This window comes from Maylandia zebra, linkage group LG8, assembly GCF_041146795.1.
Source record: "Maylandia zebra isolate NMK-2024a linkage group LG8, Mzebra_GT3a, whole genome shotgun sequence".
Classification (NCBI taxonomy): Eukaryota; Metazoa; Chordata; class Actinopteri; order Cichliformes; family Cichlidae; genus Maylandia; species Maylandia zebra.
The window spans coordinates 2,429,390-2,452,567 of NC_135174.1; the positions used below are offsets into that span (position 1 = coordinate 2,429,390).

A 23,178-nucleotide genomic window follows, 5' to 3' on the forward strand; every position below is an offset into this window, starting at 1 on the left:
CTTCACAACATTTTTTAACAATTTTCTTAGTTTTTTTTACAAAGTCTCATGAATCCACTGAACAAACCGTGACTAAAAGGTCTGGGTGATATTATACAGAGTGACCTAAAACAGAGTTTAACAGATTTATGTCAGGACTTCTTTGATTACTTCCTGTTGCAGTGGTGTTGTGCATTCAGTTGTGTGTTTCTGCAGGAGTTGGAGGACTTTGAAAATGTGTCAGATTTTGAGGTCCTGATGAAGTCATCTCACAGTCATAATGGTCCCAATGGACCCGACAGAGATGAATTCAACAACCACAAAGATTATAACCAAGAGAAGCCCTCCAAGCTCAAACAGCGGTAATCCCTCCATCCTCTCAACAAACCCTTGACTCATTAACATCACATTAATGAGGCTTCAGATTGTTAAATGTTCCTCTTGTGATATTTATCCAAGGTTTTGAACTCTAGCAATCTCTTTCCTCTCTTTCATGGTGTTTATTTCTTAATCCAATCTACCAGGTTGACGCTGAAGAGAAACAAGCCAGACAACAGCTGTCCCTCATCTGCTCGTGTATCGGAGGAGGTGATGGCTGATGACAGAGTTAGCTCTGATTTCCTCATGCAAGCCTCCACTGTAAGACAACTGTCATGATGCGTAGCTCATAAATCCAGTGAGCAAGTGTGGCTTGATTTATAGGAGATGAATGTTTTTTGCTGAACCTGGTTCAAAATGCTCAGTGTGCTTTAACTCCTGTATTGGTTTACATGTGATTGCACCTCTTGCTCTTTCTGCAGTACTACTATTCAGTGCGGATCTTCCCAGGTCAGGAGCCCAGCAGTGTTTGGGTAGGCTGGGTGACTTCTGACTTCCATCAGTACGACCCGTGCTTTGAGCTGCACAAGGTCCGGACTGTCACGGTTACCCTGGGAGATGAAAAGGGCAAAGTTCATGAGAGGTTAGTCAAGTCTCTTGTGGAAGTGTATGGATAGGTTTCTGGGCTGAGTGGCATGTTGCAACAGAGCTGCAGGATTTTGCGTGAGTGTAAGAATGTTTCACCTGTTTATCAGCTTGTTTATGTTTTATCATAGACTTTATGCAAGGTTGGCTGTAGCTACACTAGATGTCATGATAAAGGGTGGATCTGACAGCGAATGGTGGGCTCATGAATGACTTGTCATTAGCCAGTGGGTGTCCTGTGTCCTTCATTTTCTCAGTCACAGCCACACCATAGATGACTGTTAAAAGATGTTATGAACTGGGAAACCTCCCATACAGTAGGATATAAGCAATGCTATGAAAAAGCTTTTTAAATGGACATTTTAACATGGGAGTCTGTGGGGATTGATTTGCTTTTGGAGCCAGCCTCAAGTGGCCTCTAGAGGAACTGCAGCTTCTGGAACTTTGGCTTTGATGTCATATTTCTGCCCGTTGCCTCTTGTTTGTGACATTGTGCATCACCAAGCTGAAGTACAACAGGTGAGATAGAATTTGCAGAAAATGTTAAATTTTTGTGATTTATATCGTTATCGGACGATAGATGTCTTATATCGGGATATGAGATTTTGGTCATATTGCACAGCCCTAGTCCAGCTCTACATTTGCACCTAAAGATCAAAGGTCACTCTTTCGAGGATGCCAGTGTTCACAGTTTGGACTGAGAAGACAGATGATTTGAAAGACGTGATACATGTCCACTGTAAATAGACATCATGAACAGAGGTGGTGGCTTAGAACACGAACTGTCAGCCACCTACAATGCAGATTCCTTCCCTGAACACCACTCACATTTTGTGTTAGGTGGCCTAATAGGTCAAATCGTAGGGTGATGCACGGTCTCACAGTGGTAGACCCACTCCCTTTTTCAACCCTGGCTAATGTGATGAAGCACATGATTAACGACCCTCTTAAGGGACAACCCTCATTAAGGGTTAAAGACCTCGGACTCTCCACCATTTGGTTTAAGAACTTGAAGAAGCCTCTTGGATGAGAGTTTAAACATCTTCATGAGTTCCAGTCACTTTCTCTCCAAGCTCCTTAGATTACCTTGCACTCTTTAGTGTCGTTGGGAAAAACACCAGCACACGATATGACCAACTGCATGCACACAGTTTTTGCAATGATGTTTGTGGATTGGAAACGTTCTAGAAACCCTGCATTTGAAAAAAAAAATCCATTGCTCCCTTTATGCTCACTCTTCCTTAGGGCTTACTAGATGCTGAAGTACTGCGACTAAAACTTAAGGACATCTGCACCAAAAACGCAGTTCCAGATGGCTCTGGCTCAATTATAACCACAGAGCTATAAATAATGCACAAATTATATGTTTTTGCTTCTTTCATCTCTTTGTATGGGATCAGCCCTGGTGACGGATACATCAGTGTGTTACTGTTCCCTCCATTTAGGCTGAAATTGGTCTGACGTTTGAAGCCGGCAGTGCAGGGAACTAAAAACTCCCTTCAAATGTCTTCAATGTAAAGCAATACACCTTTTCTTTTTTATAAATTTAAGGAAAAGAATGTACAGATATTTGTGTGAAAATGTAGGGTTTACAGTAAAAAGTTGTCAGAAAATAAATGGTCAAGTAAAATAGAGATACCTGAAAATTCTTCTTAAGCAGAATAACAAAGTATTTGAACTTCAGCACTTCCCACCCCTCAACTCTATGATGACCTTTCTCACTTGTACTGCCATCTCTTTGGAGCTTATATTCAAAATTAAAGTCAGCAATTAATCTGTGCTACAATACACCGGGGAAGCCTGGATTTTAAGCCTTTTGGGACTGTTATGTTGGACACTGAATTATTATTGACATTCATAACGCACATCTACACCATCATAACATCTTGTTTAGAGCAGCACAACATTTTCCATTAATGTACCGGGCAATCTTAGGAAAACTCACTTTTCTTTATTGCAGCCACCACACACTCCTGTAAAGGCTTACAGACACAAACTGATTCATTCACTAAAATACTTAAACATCGAGAAATGCACAGATCCAGATAAACACATAAACACATGCAAACTACCTCATCCAGAAGATACAGGATGCAGTTAAAGAACGGGGCAGGATGCTAACCCCATGTTGCTCTCGAATGCATTGTTCTGAATATGAGTGTGTGTGTGTGTGTGCGTGTGTGTCTTAGCTAGAATGCAGTAGAAAAGTGGTACATAGGAACCAGTCCATTTACCATTTAGTCTGAAAAACAAAGGAACTGGCCAATTCAATTTTCAAATAATTTGAAAATAGAGACTACGTATAAAAATAATTAAAGATCTTAAGACGTTCATGCAAAAATTCTATAAAACCCCTCGAATTAAAGCTGAATATCTGCACTTCAGTCACATATTGGTTGTTTGACTTAAAATCCACTGTTGTGATGTACAGAGGCACAACAGAAAATTATGGACCTAACTCTACATTACTTTCCACTTGTGTCCTGCAGCATAAAACGCAGCAACTGTTACATGGTGTGGGGTGGAGAAAGCAGCAGCCCCACTCAGGGGAGGAACAACGGCTTAGAGATTGGCTGCCTGGTTGACACTACAAACGGTCTGCTGACATTCACAGCCAATGGCAAAGAACTCAGCACATACTACCAGGTAAATATGTATGCTTTGATTCCAGGTTTTCATTTTTGTACATCATTTTATTTTTTTATTCTGCAAGAAAATAGGTGCTTTTTTGTTTTTTGAACCAGTTCTGATAAAACCATGTCTCCATCTACAAACACACTATGTTGTCCTCCACCTTTCCTCGCCTACTAATGAACCAGGCATCCACTGACTCATCAAAAAAATACATATATGGATCTCTAAGTTATTAGACATTTAACCAGTTTCTGTAATGTTGCCTCTGTACACCACAGTGTATTCTAAAACAGTGAAGATGTGACTGAAGTGTAGCATTAATCGTTGGAGTTGATTTCAAGCAATGTGATGTACAAAGAAATATGACGCAAGTGAAGGAAGCAATAATTAATGTGCACAACCAACTTAACCTGTCAAGAATTATATAAACTTTGCATGCAAATCATCAGAGTCTTAAAAAGAAGGAATGCACTTCTCAGCACAGCAACACCACAAGAGTCAAGAAATTGTAAAATTATTTCCAGCAGTTTGTGGACTGCTGCTTTCAGTTGACAGGATTTCCAGGTTAGCCTTTGCTGGAAGCTGAAGGTGGGTGTAGTAACATTCCTGCAAAGCATCTTGTGGGATTTCTTGGATTCTAGACTTAAGACAGTCACTGACAAAAGATTTTAATCCAAGTATTAAAATCAATCCTGATATTTCATATCCAATTACTTTTGAGCCCCTGATAATGGGACACTATAAAAATGGCTGTAATTCACTACTCAGGGAATTTGAAACCCACTGAATTAAAGCTAAAATTTTACACTTTGATCACATCTTAATTGTTTGTTTTAAAATCCAGTGTGGTGGTGTACTGAGGCAAAGTAAAAAAAAAAAAACCCTCACTGAATTCAAATAAAGGTCTAAAAGAAAACTGAATGGAATGTAGCAATAATCTTAGATTTAAATTAAAACTTAAATCAACAGTTTGGCAGAAATTGCTATCACACTTCCAACAAAATGCAGGTAGCAGTACTGTAGTACTGCTAGCAACTACAGTTGTGGTCACAAGTTAACAGAGAGTCATTGTGGGAAATACTGTGATGGCAATTTTAGGCTTGTGTTGATTTCTTTGAATTGTGGAATGACTGAATAGATTGAAGTTCGAATTTATTTTGGATTTTTAGTGAAAAGATATAAGATCCACTAATATTTGGTTGAATGTCAATTAGCAAGTTACACCTCAACCATACATATTCGTTAGCTACCAGTTCGCTTCTGCCATAATTCTGGATGTTCTGGATATTTGTAACACCCAGTTGTGCCCAAATTTCAACCATCTCGCTTTTCATTTGAGGTCCAGAATTTGGGGACCATCCTCTAGCTCAGGGGTCTCCAACTAAAATAGCAAGAGGTCCACTACCTCCGTCATCCAATCAATCTGGGGTCCGAACCTTTTAAATGAAACGACAAAAATATTTTCTTTAATATTTAACTAACAATATAGATTTGTAACTACTGATCAATAATTCGTACGCTTATTAAATCATCTGCTGAACAGAAAAATGCAATCCAGTTAAAGTACGAATGTTAAACAAAAAACTGTTTAACAATGAAATTATGCAATAATCTACACAACATGTATTGCACATAAACCAACAAGTGCTTTAAACGGCGCAGAAAATATGTTTGACAAACCCAACACAACGTAACTTAGAACATATTCCAGAACAGTGCTGGCTCTCACTTCAGTAGGAGGAACTTGCAGGGACATTTGCAGCTAGCATTTTAAACTTTGGTTGAAATGGGCTCAGTTCAATTCTTAAGCATGCATGCAAATGTTCATTAGTCAGTTGTGAGCGAAGCCTGTCCATTTATCTTTTAATGTCCGATTTTCGTGGACTTTATGCATTTTTGACAAAGCCATTCTTTTTTTACTCACTCTGCACCACAAAGTCACCATTGTACTATCAGCAAGCACTATCTCCCAGGGTTGTAATTTAGCAATCTGTGTTGAGGACCTGCAGTTTTTTCTTCTTTGTTTTTTTTTTTGGTGGTTGGTGGTGCAATACCGCCACCAGCTGGCTTGGAGTGTGGACCAGAATTTTGCTGACCCACATAGCTGCCTCTCACACCTGTTCAAAAGTCAGCCACGCAGCCGGCAGGAGTAAATTAACTAACTACATAGTAAAGGATTAAATGCTTTGCGGTCCAGGCAAAACTCCCTTGGGGTCTGGATTTGGACTTGAGTCCTGGGGTTGGGGACCCCGGCTCTAGCTTAATTGTTCCATCCTCTTTGTTCATTGTAGTAATGCCACAGTCAGCGGAACTACATTAAAGCATGATGCTATCACAATCAGATTTGACAGCTAGTACAGTTTTCTTTGGTGTAAAAGCCCCACTCCACTTCATCTTACTCCTCTGCTTGTGGTCAAATAGCTCAATCTTTGTCTTGTCTGACCACAAAACCTTTATCCAGAAGGCATATATATATATATATATATATATATATATATATATATATATATATATATATATATACACACACAAACATGTGCATCCAATCCTTTTGTTTTTTTGAAGTCATTAAACACGTATGCTGTATAGTCATTTTACAATGAAAGAAGAACATTTTAAAAACTTGAGGTTACTCTATACCGTAACCACTATTCTCTGATAAATCCCACTGTGGGGAAACTTAAATGGTGGCTGTGAAACTGCTGCCAGGACCAGGAGCTCGTACGTAGGGAGGTTCAGACACGGGCGTTCGTGGCCCTTTCATAAAATGGCAGACTAGCGGGTGATGCAGGTTGAAATGGCTCTGGGTGAGAGTAAAAGGAAAGGAATTTCCTGTGAGGCGGGCAAATGTGAATGTCAAAATATGGTATTTTAAGGGTCTGTTGATGTAAAGCAATTTCCTGGGCACACTAGAGTGGGATTTGTCAGCATCCTGAATTTGTACGACCTGAGATGCGGCTTTAGTGCCCTTAAGTCCAGTCGGACGCAGTCCTCCACCCTTCTTGGGAACAAGAAAATTCTTTGAGTAAAAGCTGCATCAGCTCTGCTCCTGAGATATTTCTCACAACGTAAATATTTATTTTTTCAAAATTCTGGATGATTCGCCTTTTACAAGAGAGAAAATCACTCTGGAAAATCTGGGAAGGGTGGTTGCAAATTGCAAACAGTACCCTTGCTCTAATGTCCTCACAACCCACTCTGGTGTAGGGAGAGCTTGCCACCCTTCTGGTCTTGCTGAGAGAGGGCTCAAAGCCAGGCAGCCCACAGTGGAGGGCGCTTTGGCTTCCTCTTGTGGCAGAAACAGGTTCTACAACCCTGGCCTGTTTTTGCCCAGCATTCATGGGGCTGGGTACCACAAGGAAATGGACCCCAGTGGTGTTTGTGTGTGAGGGCAATATGTTTTCAACATGTTTTCTGTGTTTTTCACAAACTTTTCCTGTGCCCTGGATGCACTTGATGAGTTTTTAATAAACTGTGTGTGCTAGTGAGACTGTGACCCTTGACTCAGCTGAAAAGCATCTTGTCATCTCTTTATTGGAATGTGCACTGCGTGATCTAAAATCGGGTCCCAGGCAGAAGACACTTCTTCAAATGGGCTCTGGAACTGGGTCCTGAAGGGAACACAGAGCATGTGCTGGTCCAGCTCATCCATGGGGGATGTTAGGTGGTCAGCTTCTTCTTGTGGTCTGAACAGCAGGCAGGATGTGCTTCCTAGGCCAGTGGGTTCTGCAATTCCAGAGGAACTCGGCAATGAGGGATTTTTAAATGTCTGCATGGCAGCTGGATGACCCCCAGGAAAGGAAGCCCAAGAGTCACCTCTGCTGCTGAGGATAAATTCATCTGAGTCACCAGCCTCAGAAATCACAAGTTAACCTCAGATTAGAGCCCAGATAGATGCCACACAGAGTTCCAGTAGCAGACACATCTCTACATCAACTGTTCAGAGTGTGTGAATCAGGCCTTTATGGTCAAATAGCTGCTAAGAAACCACGACTAAGGAAAAGCAACAAGCAGAAGAGATTTGTATGGGCCAAGAAACACAAGGAATGGACATTAGACCAGTGGAAATCTGTGCTGTGGTCTTTCAAGCATGACCCCTCGTGTGGGGCGTGGTGGAAGCTAACACACTCTCCAACTTGGCTTTATGGTGAAAAGTAGGCAAACTAAAAACGTGAGTCATGTTAGCGCCCGGTGACCAAGCTGTTAGCTTGCTTGAATAGACTGTTAAGCTAGCACTCACGTTAGCAGTCAGGAGAGATGGGGCTTCTAAGAAGTTAGAAGAGGAATTTGAATGACACTGCGTCACATCCTTTTATAGGGAGGAGGGCGGGACCTCCCTGATGACATAGAGGCTTCTGAGGACAATCCCGCGAGAGCATTCCCCATAGTGAGACACCAAAGCAAATGTTTGAAAGAGACCATGACATTCCTATGATGAATGTATGCAAACTTCTGACCACAACTGTAGGTACAAATCTACTTTGTGTGTCTCAGGCATGTCTCATACTGCACACTCAGTATTACCAGCACAACAACACTAAATCTGACACTCTGACTGCACACTGTGTCTCAAAATTTCAGAGTGCAGCAGTTATGGACTTTGACAGATCACCTCAGCATTTATAGGTAATTTTAGAAACTTTTCCCATGCACAGGTGGAACCCAGTACTAAGCTGTTCCCTGCAGTCTTTGCAAAGGCCACAAGTCCTAATGTCTTCCAGTTTGAACTGGGTCGTATTAAGGTGAGCACACACACACACACACACACACACACACACACACACACACACACACACACACACACACACACACACACACACACACACACCAAAAACAAAAAGGGAAGAACTGAGAGAATGACTCTTGGTAAAATAATTAATAAAAGAGACTGATCACTGAAAACAACTTCATTTATATGCAAATGGTCAATGGTAACACCATAAGTGAAGACCAAGTCAAAAGGGGTGTTCTGCTGTGTGAGTGGGCCCTGAAACATGTTAAATGAAGTTAAACAAGTCCATTATTGTCAGCAGCTTCTTAGTAGATATATATATATATAGAGAGAGATGTATATATATAGATATATATAGATATGTATGTATTTGGTCATTATCCAACTTTTTCTCTGTGTCCTGTCAGAATGTGATGCCTCTATCAGCTGGTCTGTTTAAGAGTGAGAAGAAGAACCCAGTTTCCCAATGTCCTCCACGGCTGCACGTACAGTTTCTTACTCCTGTTTTATGGAGTCGTGTTTCCAACCACTTCCTTAAGGTAACAGTGTCTTACTATAGTTCTGCATTACTATTACAGACCCGGGACACAAACCTGCCACCTGCAAACTCATGCAGAGTGTGTACACTATCCGCCCTTCATAAGCATCTCATATAATAAAGCACTACTTTTAAATTAAATCTCATGCCACTGGCATGACTGATTATTTCCCCTTAAATTGTGCCACATTTGTAAGGAAAACACATGTGTGGTTTGCGCTGCAGAGTTTAGTATGTGGATTTTACCCATGAAAAACTTGTCAAATCTTCTCTGGTAAAAAGAGCTTAATAGTCTAAGGCAGCTTTTCAAGTAATGGCCCATTTTATAGTCCATTTCTATGTCATCTGTCATAGAGACTCAAATGGCATTAAATATAATATCATGTGAAAAAAAAACATTTGCCCCGTTGCTGATTTCTTATTTATTTCCCTTCTTTTTTTTTTTTTAACATATTTAATATATGGTTAAGCTCCAACACATTTTAATATTAGACAAACATAACCCAGGTAAATCCAAAATATTTGCAGTAATAACTGGTTGTGCCATCCTTGGCCATAAATCTGTCAAAGCACTATGAAGGAATTTTAGCAAAGTGTTCATTTGAATATATTTTTTTTCATTTAGACTTGGAATTGATGGTGTGCTTGGGATCATTGTCCTGCTGACGACATACAGATCTATTTCGAATTAACTGATGATCCCGTTATGTCTTTGCACGGCTTTCACGAGTGCATGCACGAGGTCAAAAATTGGCTCGCAGGTAATTCTCTTATTCTAAATGACAGGAAAACTGAAATTATCGTGTTTGACAATAGTATCCCCCATGGCCAACTCCGTGATGGCCAACACCCCGATCCAGCAGCTGAATCATCTTTAGGAGACAGTCCTGGCACTTATTGGATTTTTTGGGTGCCCTGAAGCCTTCTTCAGAACAATTGAACCTCTTTCCTTGAAGTTCTTGATGATCTGATAATCCGATGATCCAGTTGATTTAGGTGCGATCTTAGTAGCAACAACATACTTGCCTGTGAAGGCCTTTACATGCAACACATTGATGGCTGCCTATGTTTCAAGCATCACCCTTCTTTGTAACGCATCCAGTCTGCTATTCTAATTCATCACCAATATTTGTGTCATTCTCAAAACTTTTGGCCACGACTGTATATACCAAAATATTCTAAAATCAAAACTGAGGCCATTTTTCTGATAGGTAAAGCTTGGCCGAACAACGTGTATGTCAGGAATGCAAAGGCAGGACGATGGATATGGTGTTAAACTGAGGGTTCCCCTTCAGTGATGGAAAGGAGCGGAGGTTCATATCCCAGTGAAACCTCAAACAGTGACACTGGCTGGCTGAGGAGGTCATCAATTTATGGGCATATTCCACCCATGACAGCTGAGAGCTCCAGTGGGACTGTTAAGAAGAAACCACACAACATAGAGCTGCCTCCAGCTCCTGGTTGGCCCTCTCTGCCTGCCCGTTGGTCTGGGAAAGACTCACTTGGGCCGCCAGAACAGAGCAAAAGCTCCTTTCAAACCCATGATGTGAACTGTGGACCCCAATCGGACACAATGTCTTGAGCTATGCCAAGGCAGAACAATGAACAGTCAACAGCTTTGCTGTCTCCAAGGGGATGGGAAACCTGGGCAGAGCAATGAAATGTGCAGCTTTAGAAAAACAATCCACAATGGTCCATATGGTGGCATTACCTGAGGATGGTGGTAGTCCACTTATGAAATCCAGGGCGATGTGCGACCAGGGTCTCCTGGGAATAGGCAGGGACCTGAGAAACCCAACTGGTGGAGAGTTGGAGGCCTTATAATGCACACAGGTATAACGAGCAGAAACAAAATCCTGGACATCTCGAGCTAGTGACGGTCACCAGAACAAGCGTTACATCAGTGTTATTGTGCGGTTCTTATCCACAGTTAAACTTAGCAGAGTGGGCCCACTGAATCCCTTTGCTGCGCACTGCGGTGGTTATGTATAGTCAGTTAGGAGGGCCTGTTCCAGGGTCGGGTTTTTCCCACTCTGCGTTTCTCATTAGACCTTCAGTCTCCCATGTGAGGACCCCTATGATGCAGGCTGCAGGCAGGATGGTCGGATTGAACCGAGTGAAGAACAGGGCCCACCTGGCTTGGCAATAGTAATACCTGCAAACTTCACCGTTTGCAGGTACTTGAGGTTTTTGCGGCCTTTACAGATGATCAGTGGCTGCTCCGTCCCTTTTAGCCAGCACCTCCATTCCTCCAAGTCGAGCTTTATGGCCAGCAATTCTCGATCTCCCTCGTCATAGTTCCGCTCAGCCTGAACGAGAGAAATATGCACATGGGTGAAGCTTACCCCCAGAGTGCTGGGATAACACCGCTCCAACTCCCAGATCCGACGTGTCCACTTCTACTATGAATGGCTGAGAGAGGTCTGGTTGCAGCAAGATGGGCATGGAGGCAAACTTATTGTTGAGTTCGGAGAATGGTTGCTGCGCCACAGGAGCCCACTGGAAAGGAACTTTGGGAGAGGTTAAACATGCGAAGGGCAGAGCAATGCCACTGAAATCATTGCTGTAGAAATTTACAAAGCCCAGAAACCTCTGCAGCTGCTTATGGGTCTGGGGCTCCGGCCATTCTACCACTGCCTTAATTTTAGCTGGATCCACCTGCAGCTGGCCCTGGTAAATGGCCTGTATTTGTATAGCGCTTTACTAGACCCTAAGGACCCCAAAGCGCTTTACACATCCAGTCATCCACCCATTCACACACTGGTGATGGCAGGTACATTGTAGCCACAGCCACCCTGGGGCTCACTGACAGAGGCGAGGCTGCCGGACACTGGCGCCAGCCGGACCCTCTGACCACCACCAGTAGGCAACGGGTGAAGCGTCTTGCCCAAGGACACAACGACCGAGACTGTCGGAGCTGGGGCTTGAACCGGCAACCTTCCGATTACAAGGCAAACTCCCAACTCTTGAGTCACGATCGCCCCATCCCTGTTCCACAATGAACCCCCCAAAAAGCGACAGACTGAACTTCGAACTCACATTTTAGAAATATAACAGGGAGGTATTGAAAGCTGTTTTCCACTCATCCCCTTCCTTGATCCTTACTAAATGATAGGCATTCCTTAAATCCAATTTTGTGAAAATGGTGGCTTCTTGTAACAGTTCAAAAGCAGAAGATAACAATGGCAGGGGATACTTGTTCTTTATCGTTATTTTGTTTGGAGGGACTTGGCCTTTTTCTCCACAATGAAGAACCCCGCCCTGAGTGGGGACTTGGAAGGGCGGATTATTCCAGCTGCCAGAGAATCACTGATTTAGTGTTCCATGGCCTCCCATTTCGGCTTAGAAAGACTGTACAGGTGACTGGTGGGGAGTGGTGCCCTCAAGAGCAGATCAATTCCACAGTCATATGGTCTCTGCGGAGGAAGTGAGAGAGCCAAGTCCTTGCTAAATACTTCAGCTAGGTCATGGTAAACTGCAGGAGGCACCGTAGGGGTCAGGTGCAATATGTGCTGCGCTGATGGGATGGGGTGGGTATCCAATATCCCTTTCACCTGCATCAACTCCCACCTCCAACAGAGTTAGACAGCATTCCGAGGGAGACTGGGGACACTGAGTCCAAATGGTCCACGTTCAGGACCAAAACTGCTGAAGCTGCTGCACTGAGTTGTGGCCGCAAGGTGGTTGGTGCCTGTCATGCACCAACCACCGAACCACATGTCGAACCAGATGGTCAACCCCAGAGGGGAAGGGAACCATCAGCCATGGAAGGAGTCCTATTGAGCTTGGTTAGCCTGAAGGACTTCGGAAGCAGCCGGTGGGTACCAACAGGCCAAGCAGAACGGGGCAGTGGCTGAAGCAAATACTTGAGTTTGGGTGTTTCCTCTAAGGAAGACGTGTCAGTGGGATTAAGGAAATCTGCGAAGCATTCCTTCCAACACCCGACAATGTCCTCAGTCGAAGTCAGCAGCACATTTGACCATGTCCCTTGGGGAGTCCTGTGGGAGGTGCTTAGGCTGCTGCCCTGTGACCTGGTCCCAATTAAGAGGAAGAAAATAGATGGAGGGATGGATTTTTATTGTGGGATTTAAATAAATTCATTTCCACCACCTGGCTGGGGCCTTTCTGTGTGGAGTTTGCACATTCTTCCTGAGTTTGTGTGGGTTCTCTCTGGGTACTCCAGCTTCCTTCCACAGACATGCAGTTAGTCGGGCTAGGTTAATTGGCCAGTCTAAATTGCCCGATAGGTAACGGTTTTCTGTCTCTATCTATGGTAGCTGGGATAAGCCGTTCATGGATGGATGGATAAATATCTTTTCATATAGAGTTTTCTGTAGTACTGAAAAATAATCTCAAATGTAGCGTATGTTGTGTATGACTTTTGTCCAGGTCTCAGTATCCAGAGCAAATGATCGACATGGCTGGCTGGTGCAGTGTAACAAACCTCTGCAGTTCATGTCTCTGCACATACCTGAGGAGAACAGGTACAGTCCACACAGCTAAACACACACACCTTTTCATCCTTCCTCCCTCACATTTCTCATGCAGTGTGTACCTTTCTGTTGCTCAGGTCGTTGGATATCCTGGAACTGTCAGAGCAGAAGGACTTATTAAAATTTCACTACCATACCCTCAGACTGTACTCTGCCATCTGTGCTCTGGGAAACAACCGAGTAGCTCATGCCCTCTGCTCCCACGTGGATGAGGCACAGCTCCTTTACGCTATAGAGAATAAATATATGCCAGGTAACAGACACACTGCTTATAAAGCATATTCTCATTCTCAATTTTCTATATAGTAAACCTACTTTATAGAAACTCTTGAATTTTTTTCTGAATCTATGTCTATTTCTCAGCGTTAGCCTTATAAAATACTGTTCCAATTGTCTGAGTAAAACCACAACCCTTAATCGGACAGCTGGTTAAGAATATGAATAGTGTAATTTTTTTTCATTTCATTTAATTTTTTGACCTTGGCACCTTAGATAGTCCATAAAACAATAAACATAAGAAGAATTAATATGTGCAATAGTACTGAACATGATAAAGAAGCATGTAAACGTTACAGGGCAGACGTCAAACTTGTTCTGTCTGTCCTCACAGGTCTTCTTCGTGCTGGCTACTATGACCTCCTCATCGACATCCACCTGAGCAGCTATGCTACAGCTCGCCTCATGATGAACAATGAGTACATTGTTCCCATGACCAATGACACAAAGAGCATCACTCTGTTCCCAAATGAAAAGAAGAAACATGGCCTGCCAGGCATTGGACTCAGCACCTCTTTGAGACCCAGAATGCACTTCACATCCCCAAATTTTGTTTCCAGGCCCGGACCATCGTGCTTTAACAACGGCAACAGTGGATCAGGAGATTGTTTCCAGTACAGCCCTGAATTCCCCTTAGATATACTGAAAGTTAAAACCATTGAGATGTTGACAGAGGCAGTACGGGAGGGAAGCATGCACGTACGGGACCCAGTAGGAGGAAGCACAGAGTTTCTATTTGTTCCACTCATCAAGCTGTTATATACTATGCTCATCATGGGCGTTTTCCAAAACGGAGATCTGAAGAATATCCTCCGACTGATTGAACCTTCTGTGTTCTGTGAACGACGCAATAAGCAGGATGCACTTTGCATGGAGTTGGAGGTGCTAAAGAAGGGTGAAGCCGAAGGAGGAGGAAAGGAGGGAGTGCTGAATGTCCCCAAAGAAGGACTGTTAGAGATGAAGCTGCCAGAGCCTGTAAAACTCCAGGTGACACTAAGTAGAAACTCCCAGTTTGGAAATGCATTTCTTATATAGAAATTCACTGTTGTTTACCATTTTTGTTTGCTAAGGTAAAGGTCATATTCTGTTTATATTTCAGTTGGGATTATTATAGTTATTCCAACTAGTAACTAGGACCCTCCATGTGCATGCAAGGAAATCTCGAGACCGAGGAAGACCCAAAGCGTAGAACTGAACAGGCATCAGTGACAACTGATACAACTTTCATTAACTCACATATTACCTGACCTAAGTGATTTTACAGACTGTGTAGAGGTCATGCCGAAATAGGAATCCCTACATGAAGTAGTGTGTGTAAAAGGACATTAGCTATAAGCTGATGTGATCAGCACTGAGGTCAGCTTCTCTGGCTGTGATAACAAAGCTGTAGAAAGCAACAAAGTAAAAAAAAACATAGCTTATGACAAATCTTGAGACATTTTATCATAGACATCCAGGTGCCAAGATGGTGTGAGCAGTATACTGAAATTAAATCAGAATATTCAACAATCCAATGTAAGCACATGGTTCTGGTTTCTTGGAAAAACACAACACAAGTGCAAAGACAGAAGAAGAATTTCAGTTGTGCAAAAGTCTCAATCAGACATGGGAGCAAAGGTAAATATATGTTGTGCAGTTCTTTTTCTAACTTCGCTCGGTGTTTCACTATGGGAATCGCCTCGGCGTGACCAACTACGGAAGCTCCAATGACACCACGTCTGTCTATGACAGACCTGTCGAGCCGTGCTCAGGGCTCCGCCCCCTTGTACTAACACGGCCGACCAGCTCCTCCTAACTCATTCTCGCTTTCTTCCCGTGAGAAACTACTTTGAGCTCCCTCAGCGCATCCAGGCTAACTTGATTAGCTGCTTAACAGTTCTCAGGCGTCCCGTGTAGGAGTACGTCGCCGAACGCAGTTTTTCCGGTTCCAGTTTGGATCGTGCTGAGTAAGTCCTTCGAAAGAAGTGTACTTAGAGTTGCACTGTGGAACAGCAACCGCGTCAGGCGAGCTGTCCCAGCGGTTCCTGGTTTTAGTTAGCGAGGTAGCCGACGTTGTGTGACTCGGGCTAACGCGTTACGGCGAGCTGTTCGTTCAGTGTCCGGCTAGCATTAACTTGTTAGCAGGCCACGAACCACATTAGCGTCTCACTAGCATTAGCTTGTTGGTCGACCTAGGGTTCGGTTAGCATTAAGTTGCTAACGATATTGGCTAGCGGAGTGCAGCTAACGTGTCACGACGAGCTGACTCCCGCCGCGACTAGATCGGATTTAACACCCGCTGCTAGTCCTAGCTACTTACGGGCTAACGTGTCGAGACGAGCCTGGTGTAGCCTAGTCTCACCCCTTTCCGCTTACCATGTCTACGGCTCCTACTCCCACCAAAAGGTCGGAGCCGAAGGCTAAAGAGGCTGCATCCCGCCCGTGCCCCGCATCATGCGGTGCCACCATCTCGGGCAGGGACCCTCATCCAATGTGCATCGTCTGTATGGGTGCCAAGCATGCTCAGGCTTCACTGGCGGACCCTCAGGGATGCCCACACTGTGCTTTGATGCCAGAGAAAGTCCTGGAAAGGAGGCTGAGAGTAGCAGTAACGAACAGTCAGGACCCCTGCCTGTCGGCGGCTACTGCTACGAGCGATATCCATCATCCGCGAGCCTCCACAAGCTGGGCGGACATGATGGAAGAAGAGTCCCCGCTCATGCCCCCATCGTTCGAGGACCTCCTCGATCAAAACGTGGGCGAGCCGGGTGGCGAGGACGCGGAGGGCGATGCCGACTCCGACCTCCTCGACCTGGAGGACATGGATGAGGAACAGGAGGATGACTCTACCTTTCCTCCCCAGCAGTCCAGGCCACCGAGTGGGGCTGAAGTTGCACCCCTGGTGGACAGCAATTTGTACGAGGTCTGCAAACGGGCTGCTGCCAAGCTAGGCATCCCATGGCCAGCCGCCCAGGATGCCGAAGGGGCAGAACGCGACCTGTATGACGGCAAGAGGCTCCCACCAGCCTTGCCGCCATCAAAGCAGCTTCTGCCAGCAGTCCCAGCCTGCATGAAAGAAATGAGTCGCTATTGGTCAAGCCCTTTTAAAAGCAAGCTTCCGACCAAGGGCTGCTCTAAGCTTGAGATCCAGGGGATGGGTGAACTGGGGCTGACTGAACCCCCAGCAGTGGAGCCTTCAGTGGCGTATCACCTTCACCCTAACCGCAGGGCAGTCTCAGCTTCTTCTAGCATTTCTTTGCCCAACAAGATAGATCGCCTCACGGCATCTATTTATCAAAGGACGTACAAATATGCTGCACAGTCAGTATGCTCGCTTAATGCAGTCACACTGCTATCAGCATATCAGGCAGAAATTCTGGAAGACATGGGCCGTCAGCTTGACTCGGGTTCCCCGAACCCAGCCCTCTGGGATGAAATCTGCGTGGTTAATGATCTCATTCTTCGCTCTTCCAGGGGAGCAGTCCAAGGGTGTGGTCGCATTATGGGCCTTGCAGTCTCGGGTGAGAGAGCCTTGTGGCTAAACCTGTCAGGCCTGGGTGATGCTCAGAAGGCTGAGGTCATGGATGCAGCCTATGACCCCACCAAGGGTCTCTTTGGCCCAGCCCTGGAGAGAATGAGAGAAACAAGCACCCGCAGAAAGCAGGAGGGTGAAGCATTCAATCTCTGCTTACCCAGAAAACCTAACTCTCAGCCCCAGCAGGTGCCAAGAGCTGGCTTTGCAGCAACTGCAGCAGCTGTGAGAGGGAGACAGAGTGGGGTCAGAATGCAGAGAGGAGCAGGAGGCCAGCAGGGTGCCCACCAGGCCAAGGTAGAGAACCGAAGACCTTGGGGCAAGCATTCCTTTGCAGCAGTTGCTGCAAAGAACAAGCCGTCACACCCCGGAGAGGGGAAAAAGAAGTGGTCAGCCAAGCACACCTGCAGCATTCTGTGTCACCCCTCTCTTATCCCCCAAAGAGAAGGAAGGTGTTAGAAGGGGTAACCAAATCACTCCAAAGTTCAGGGTCTCCGGAAGTTTCCAGTTCACCAGGAGCACTCTCTCAGTCTCCTCCTCCAGTTCAGGGAGGACAGACTTGTGGACAAATGGCGCAGTGTCACCAAACACTTCTAAGCACTCTGTCTGTGTCACCAAGCACTGCCCAGAGTCACCAGACACTTCACTGTGGTTTGGGGGTAACAAAAGAAATAAAACGTGCATTTCTGCAGCCAGGCAGTTTGCCAAGGGCATGTCCCCCCAGTTTCAAAATAAAAGCAAAAGAAAATCACTGCAATTTTTCTTTGTTCCCAGCGGGGGGAGCTCACGCTCTTCCCGAGGGGGAGAGCCCCAACTCCTTCCGGGAGACAGGGGTGACGTCACGCTACCGCTTCTTCAGAGGCCCGCTCCAGCCGCGCATGCGCAGTTCATCCCTGGGTCTTGTCAACCATTTCCCATGGTTACAGACTACAGTTTGCGGCAAAACCACCGAGATTCGGCGGAGTGTTAGCTTCTGTGGCCAGTCGCGATTCAGCGAATGTGCTGGAGGAGGAAATATCCTCCCTGTTACACAAACAGGCGATCGGAGCGGTTCCGAGCGAAGAAGCTCAGCAGGGCTTTTACTCCCGCTATTTCCTCATCCCGAAAAAGGACGGAACGTCGCTCCGTCCTATTCTGGATCTGCGTGTGTTAAACAAGCATTTGAGAAAGTACACGTTCAGAATGCTCACACACAAGACGCTTTGTCGCTCAATTCACACAGGCGATTGGTTTGTTACAATCGACCTATCAGACGCATATTTTCACATCGCCATTTATCCTCCACACAGGAAATATCTCAGGTTCGCTTATCAGAGCGTAGCGTACGAGTTTCAAACTATCCCATTCGGGTTATCCTTAGCTCCGAGGGTGTTCAGCAAATGTGTCTCCGTTAAGGAACAGCGGCATCAGAATATTTTCTTACATAGACGATTATCTAATATGCTCACGATCGCGAGAGCAGGCGATCAAAGACTCCGAGGTGGTGGTGAATCACCTCACGGAGCTTGGGTTCACTATCAACCTGGAAAAGAGCCACTTGGAACCCGCACAGTCTACAGAGTATCTGGGACTCAGAATAGACTCCATCTCTTATCGTATCGCACTTTCAGAGCGGAGGATCGCATCCTTCACTCACTGTCTTTCCCGTTTTCAGCTGGGGAAAGTCGTGCGGTTCCGACTCTGTCTCCGCCTCCTCGGCCTCATGGCCTCGGTGATATCGGTGGTACACTTGGGGCTGCTTATGATGAGAGATTTTCAGCGGTGGGTCGCTTCTCTGCAGCTGTGCCCTCGCCGACATCTCAGTCGTGGTGTAAAAATAACGCAGCCGTGTATCGCGGCTCTCCGGCCCTGGAGGAGCCCGACAGCTCTCGCGGTGGGGGTACCGCTCGGGGCAGTATCATCCAGGGTGACGCTGACCACAGATGCATCCCTGTCAGGTTGGGGTGCGACTATGATGGGCAGAGCAGTGAATGGCGTTTGGTCACAGAGACTCACTCTGAATCACATAAATGTGCTGGAGCTCCGCGCAGTGCTCCTAGCCTTACGGCATTTTCTGCCGTATCTCCGGGGTCAACATGTTTTAGTGAAAACAGACAACTCCACTGTAGTTGCTTATATCAACCGCCAGGGCGGCACCCGTTCCCGGCAGCTACACAGGTTAGCCAGGGAAATAATTATGTGGAGCAGCACTCGGCTCCTCTCCCTTCGGGCAACTCACGTGCCAGGAATTCTGAACAGGGGGGCGGACCTCCTGTCCAGAGGAAATCCACTGTTCGGAGAATGGAGGCTTCACCCACAGGTGGTGGAGCAGATTTGGCAGAGATACGGCCGGGCTGCCGTAGATCTCTTCGCCTCGCGAGAAAACACACAGTGCCCCCTGTTTTTCTCCCTGTCAGACGCACACGCGCCACTGGGCGTGGATGCGCTGGCCCATCCTTGGCCAAAAACTCTGCTGTATGCTTTCCCTCCCCTCAGCCTGATCTCCCCAACACTGATCAGAGTGAGGGATCAGGGGCTGTCTCTGATTTTAATAGCTCCACGGTGGCCATCCAAACACTGGATAGCAGAAATCATCCAGCTTCTGGTGGACGAGCCATGGGCACTCCCCATCCGCAGGGACCTTCTGTCTCAGGCGCGGGGGGAGATATACCATCCCCATCCAGACCAGGTTGCTCTCTGGGCCTGGCCCGTGAAAGGTGGAATTTGAAGGCAGCAGGCATGCCTCCGAAGGTTATTGAAACCATTCAGAATGCCAGAGCCTCCTCCACCCGTTCCATTTACAGCAGTAAATGGCGTGTTTTTGAAGAGTGGTGCCATGAAAAGCAGATTATCCCTTTTCAGTGTTCAGTGGTGGAGCTGTTGTGTTTTCTTCAAGACCTGCTGGACAAAAGGAAAGCTTTTTCCACTATAAAGGTCTATTTAGCAGCTATTTCAGCCTGCCACGTGGGGTTTGGTGATAAACCTGCTGGGCAGCACCCCCTTGTAGGTCGCTTCATGAGAGGGGCGCGTCGAACGCTCCCAGTTTCTAGACCACTGGTCCCTTTATGGGATCTGTCAGTCGTTTTAGACGCCCTTTCCCACCACCCCTTTGAGCCTATTGGGGCAGTGGGGTTGAAGTTTCTCTCTCTTAAAACCACTCTGCTGTTGGCTCTAACCACAGCCAACAGAGTTGGTGAATTACAGGCTCTGTCTATTCACCCCTCTTGTCTACAGTTGGCCCCGGGACTCACTAAAGCACTCCTGAGGCCTAACCCAGCCTTTGTCCCTAAAGTGTTGGAAACATCATACAGGTGCCCTACAGTAGAGCTCCTAGCTTTTCACCCCCCTCCATTCTCTTCCGAGAGGGAGCAGAGGCTGAACACTTTGTGCCCTGTCCGGGCCTTGGGGACTTATGTTGACAGAACAGCTGGATTCAGGAAGTCGGATCAGCTGTTTGTTTCCCGGGCCTCCCCTCACAAGGGCAGGCCCGTATCACGCCAGAGACTAGCTCATTAGATTGTAGAGGCCTTAGCTCTGGCTTATAGCTGTAAGGGCTTACAGGCCCCCCCGGGACTCCGAGCACACTCCACTAGGGGTGTGGCCACATCCTGGGCGTTGTTCAGAGGTGTATCAGTCCAGGATATTTGTGCGGCAGCAAGCTGGGCTACGCCGCACACGTTTGTCCGGTTTTATCGGCTGGATGTTGCACAGTCATCCCTGGCTCAGACGGTGCTGGATTCTGGTGCCTCAGGTTCGACCTGAGATCCTGGAGTAGCACTGGAGAGTAGCTTCGGGAGCTGGTGCAATCCGGGAGTGGGCCATGTCTCCCATAGTGAAACACCGAGCGAAGTTAGAAAAAGAACGTTGGGTTACTTAACGTAATCCCTGGTTCTTTGATAACAGAGTGAGGTGTTTCACCAACACTTCCCTCCTTGCTTAGGCACGGAAAGAAATCTGCTTGGAATGAGTTAGGAGGAGCTGGGGGCGGAGCCCTGAGCACGGCTCGACAGGTCTGTCATAGACAGACGTGGTGTCATTGGAGCTTCCGTAGTTGGTCACGCCGAGGCGATTCCCATAGTGAAACACCTCACTCTGTTATCAAAGAACCAGGGATTACGTTAAGTAACCCAACGTTATGCATCATCGAAGTACCGGAGAAATTATAATAACTTAATACATCACATACCATAAAGGCCCTTTCACATAGAATTTTTAAATAATACGGTCGTCTTTTCCAAGTCCCTGTTAGTAAATGATTTAATAATTGATCAACAGATTGATTTACTCCACTGTTACCTTCTTCTGTGTCCAGAGCAGCAACCTGAATGCTACTCCCACAGAGGTCGATTATCTTGTTAATATTTTTACATCTTCACTTAATACAACTGGATACTGTTGCTCCTCTGAAAGAGAAAACCTTAAATCAGAAGTACTTCATGCCCTGGTGTAGCTCACAAATATGCACCTTAAAGCAGATGACACGTAAGCTAGAGAGGAAATGGTGTCTCAGTAATTGAGAAGATCATCATTTAGCCTGGAGAAATTGTTTGCTCCTTCATATTCAATCCCTCCATAAAGCTGGAATATCTTATTATTCATCACTGATTGAAGAACATAAGAACAACCCTAGGTTTGTATTCAGCACTTTAGCCAGGCTGACAAAAAGTCACAGCTCTGTTGGGCCTTTAATGTTGACTAGTAATGACGTGATGAACTTCTTCACAAATGAAATTTGAACCATTAGAGAAAAAATAAGCATCTCAAATGGACCATTATGTACAGCTACTTTCAGTGCCATTAATATTTACAGATTGATCTTTCTGACTTAAGTAATTACTTCCTCCAAACCATCTGTTATCTCAAAACTCCTTGAAAGAGTAGTTGTAAAACAGCTAACAGATCATCTGCAGAGGTTTATTTGAAGAGTTTCAGTCAGGTTTCAGAGCTCATCACAGCACAGAAACAGCTTTAGTGAAGGTTACAAATGATCTTCTTGTGGCCTCTGACAGTGGACTCATCTCTGTGCTTGTCCAATAGCATTCAGTGCTACTGATCATAACATTTTATTACAGCGATTAGAGCATGCTGCAGGTATTCAAACCACTGCACTGTTGTCGTGATCTGTGAGTGCAGATCGTGTCTTGAAGACACACGTGAATGTGGGACCAATCTTAACAAGTGATCTGTATTTTCTTAACAGATCACGTCTCTGTCAGACTGCAGGCTTACTTGGGGTTTCTAGCGTATTTAAAATCTGAATGGAAGGAAGAGGCTTCAGCTATTTGGTCCCTCTTCCGGTTCCCTGTTTGGATTTATATAGATAGAGAGACACTCTCTATATTTTTAAAATTAGGCTTAAAACTTTCCCTTTTGGTAAAGCTTATAGTTAGGGGTGGACCGGTTAACGCTAAACCACCACTTAGTTATGCTGCAAGAGCACTTATCCATGAGTTATCTTAGCTACTTTGGGCTACACTCTAGTTCTCGTGGGATGAGACATGGAGTACTTCTTAAAAAGTTCACCACTTCATCACAAGGCTGACATAAAGAGACAGAAAGCTATTTACTCTCATATTGACAGCCTAATTTAGATTGCCAGTTATCTTTAGAAGCAGATGGTAGAATGAATGAACTCCACAGAAAGTTCCCAATCAAAGAAAAAGCTGAATCCAGAACCAGAATCATGCAGTAAGACCCAGATCTTATGGCAAATTCTGAATGTTCTTGTTCCTACAGAGGCAGCTACACCAAGAATTTCTGGTGAAATTTCTGGTAAAATTCCTATCATACTTACCATAAAAAACAGAAACGAGACATTCTTTGTATCGGGCTTTAAACAAGCTTTTTAATGATGTAATGACACCAATTCATTTGTGCAGGATTTCTGCATTGACGTCATCTGTCAGTTTTGTAGGGTCATGCATGGTCTTGACTTAGGTTGAGGGTTGAAATCCTACAATGATAGATAGGGAACAGTATGATTTGGCATTTTTCACAGAATGAGAACTTTCCCCTAATATCGAAATCGCTTTAGAAAGAGATTTCCTAATGGCCACTATGTGCATTTTTTAAA

General features: G+C 45.3%; 1 protein-coding gene across 7 annotated transcripts in view; it reads left to right on the forward strand.

The window, feature by feature from the left end:
* Positions 1-23,178, forward strand: part of ryr2a (ryanodine receptor 2a (cardiac)) — a 317,523-nt gene that overhangs the window by 143,347 nt on the left and 150,998 nt on the right. For all 7 annotated transcript variants that reach the window (XM_014410059.4, XM_024799042.2, XM_076887178.1 and 4 more), the window contains exons 31-39: positions 196-341; positions 504-618; positions 780-940; positions 3,432-3,588; positions 8,232-8,318; positions 8,716-8,847; positions 13,236-13,330; positions 13,417-13,592; positions 13,950-14,602. In XM_014410059.4, coding sequence (XP_014265545.3) covers positions 196-341; positions 504-618; positions 780-940; positions 3,432-3,588; positions 8,232-8,318; positions 8,716-8,847; positions 13,236-13,330; positions 13,417-13,592; positions 13,950-14,602 — 1,722 coding nt within the window. The remainder of the gene's footprint in view (positions 1-195; positions 342-503; positions 619-779; positions 941-3,431; positions 3,589-8,231; positions 8,319-8,715; positions 8,848-13,235; positions 13,331-13,416; positions 13,593-13,949; positions 14,603-23,178) is intronic.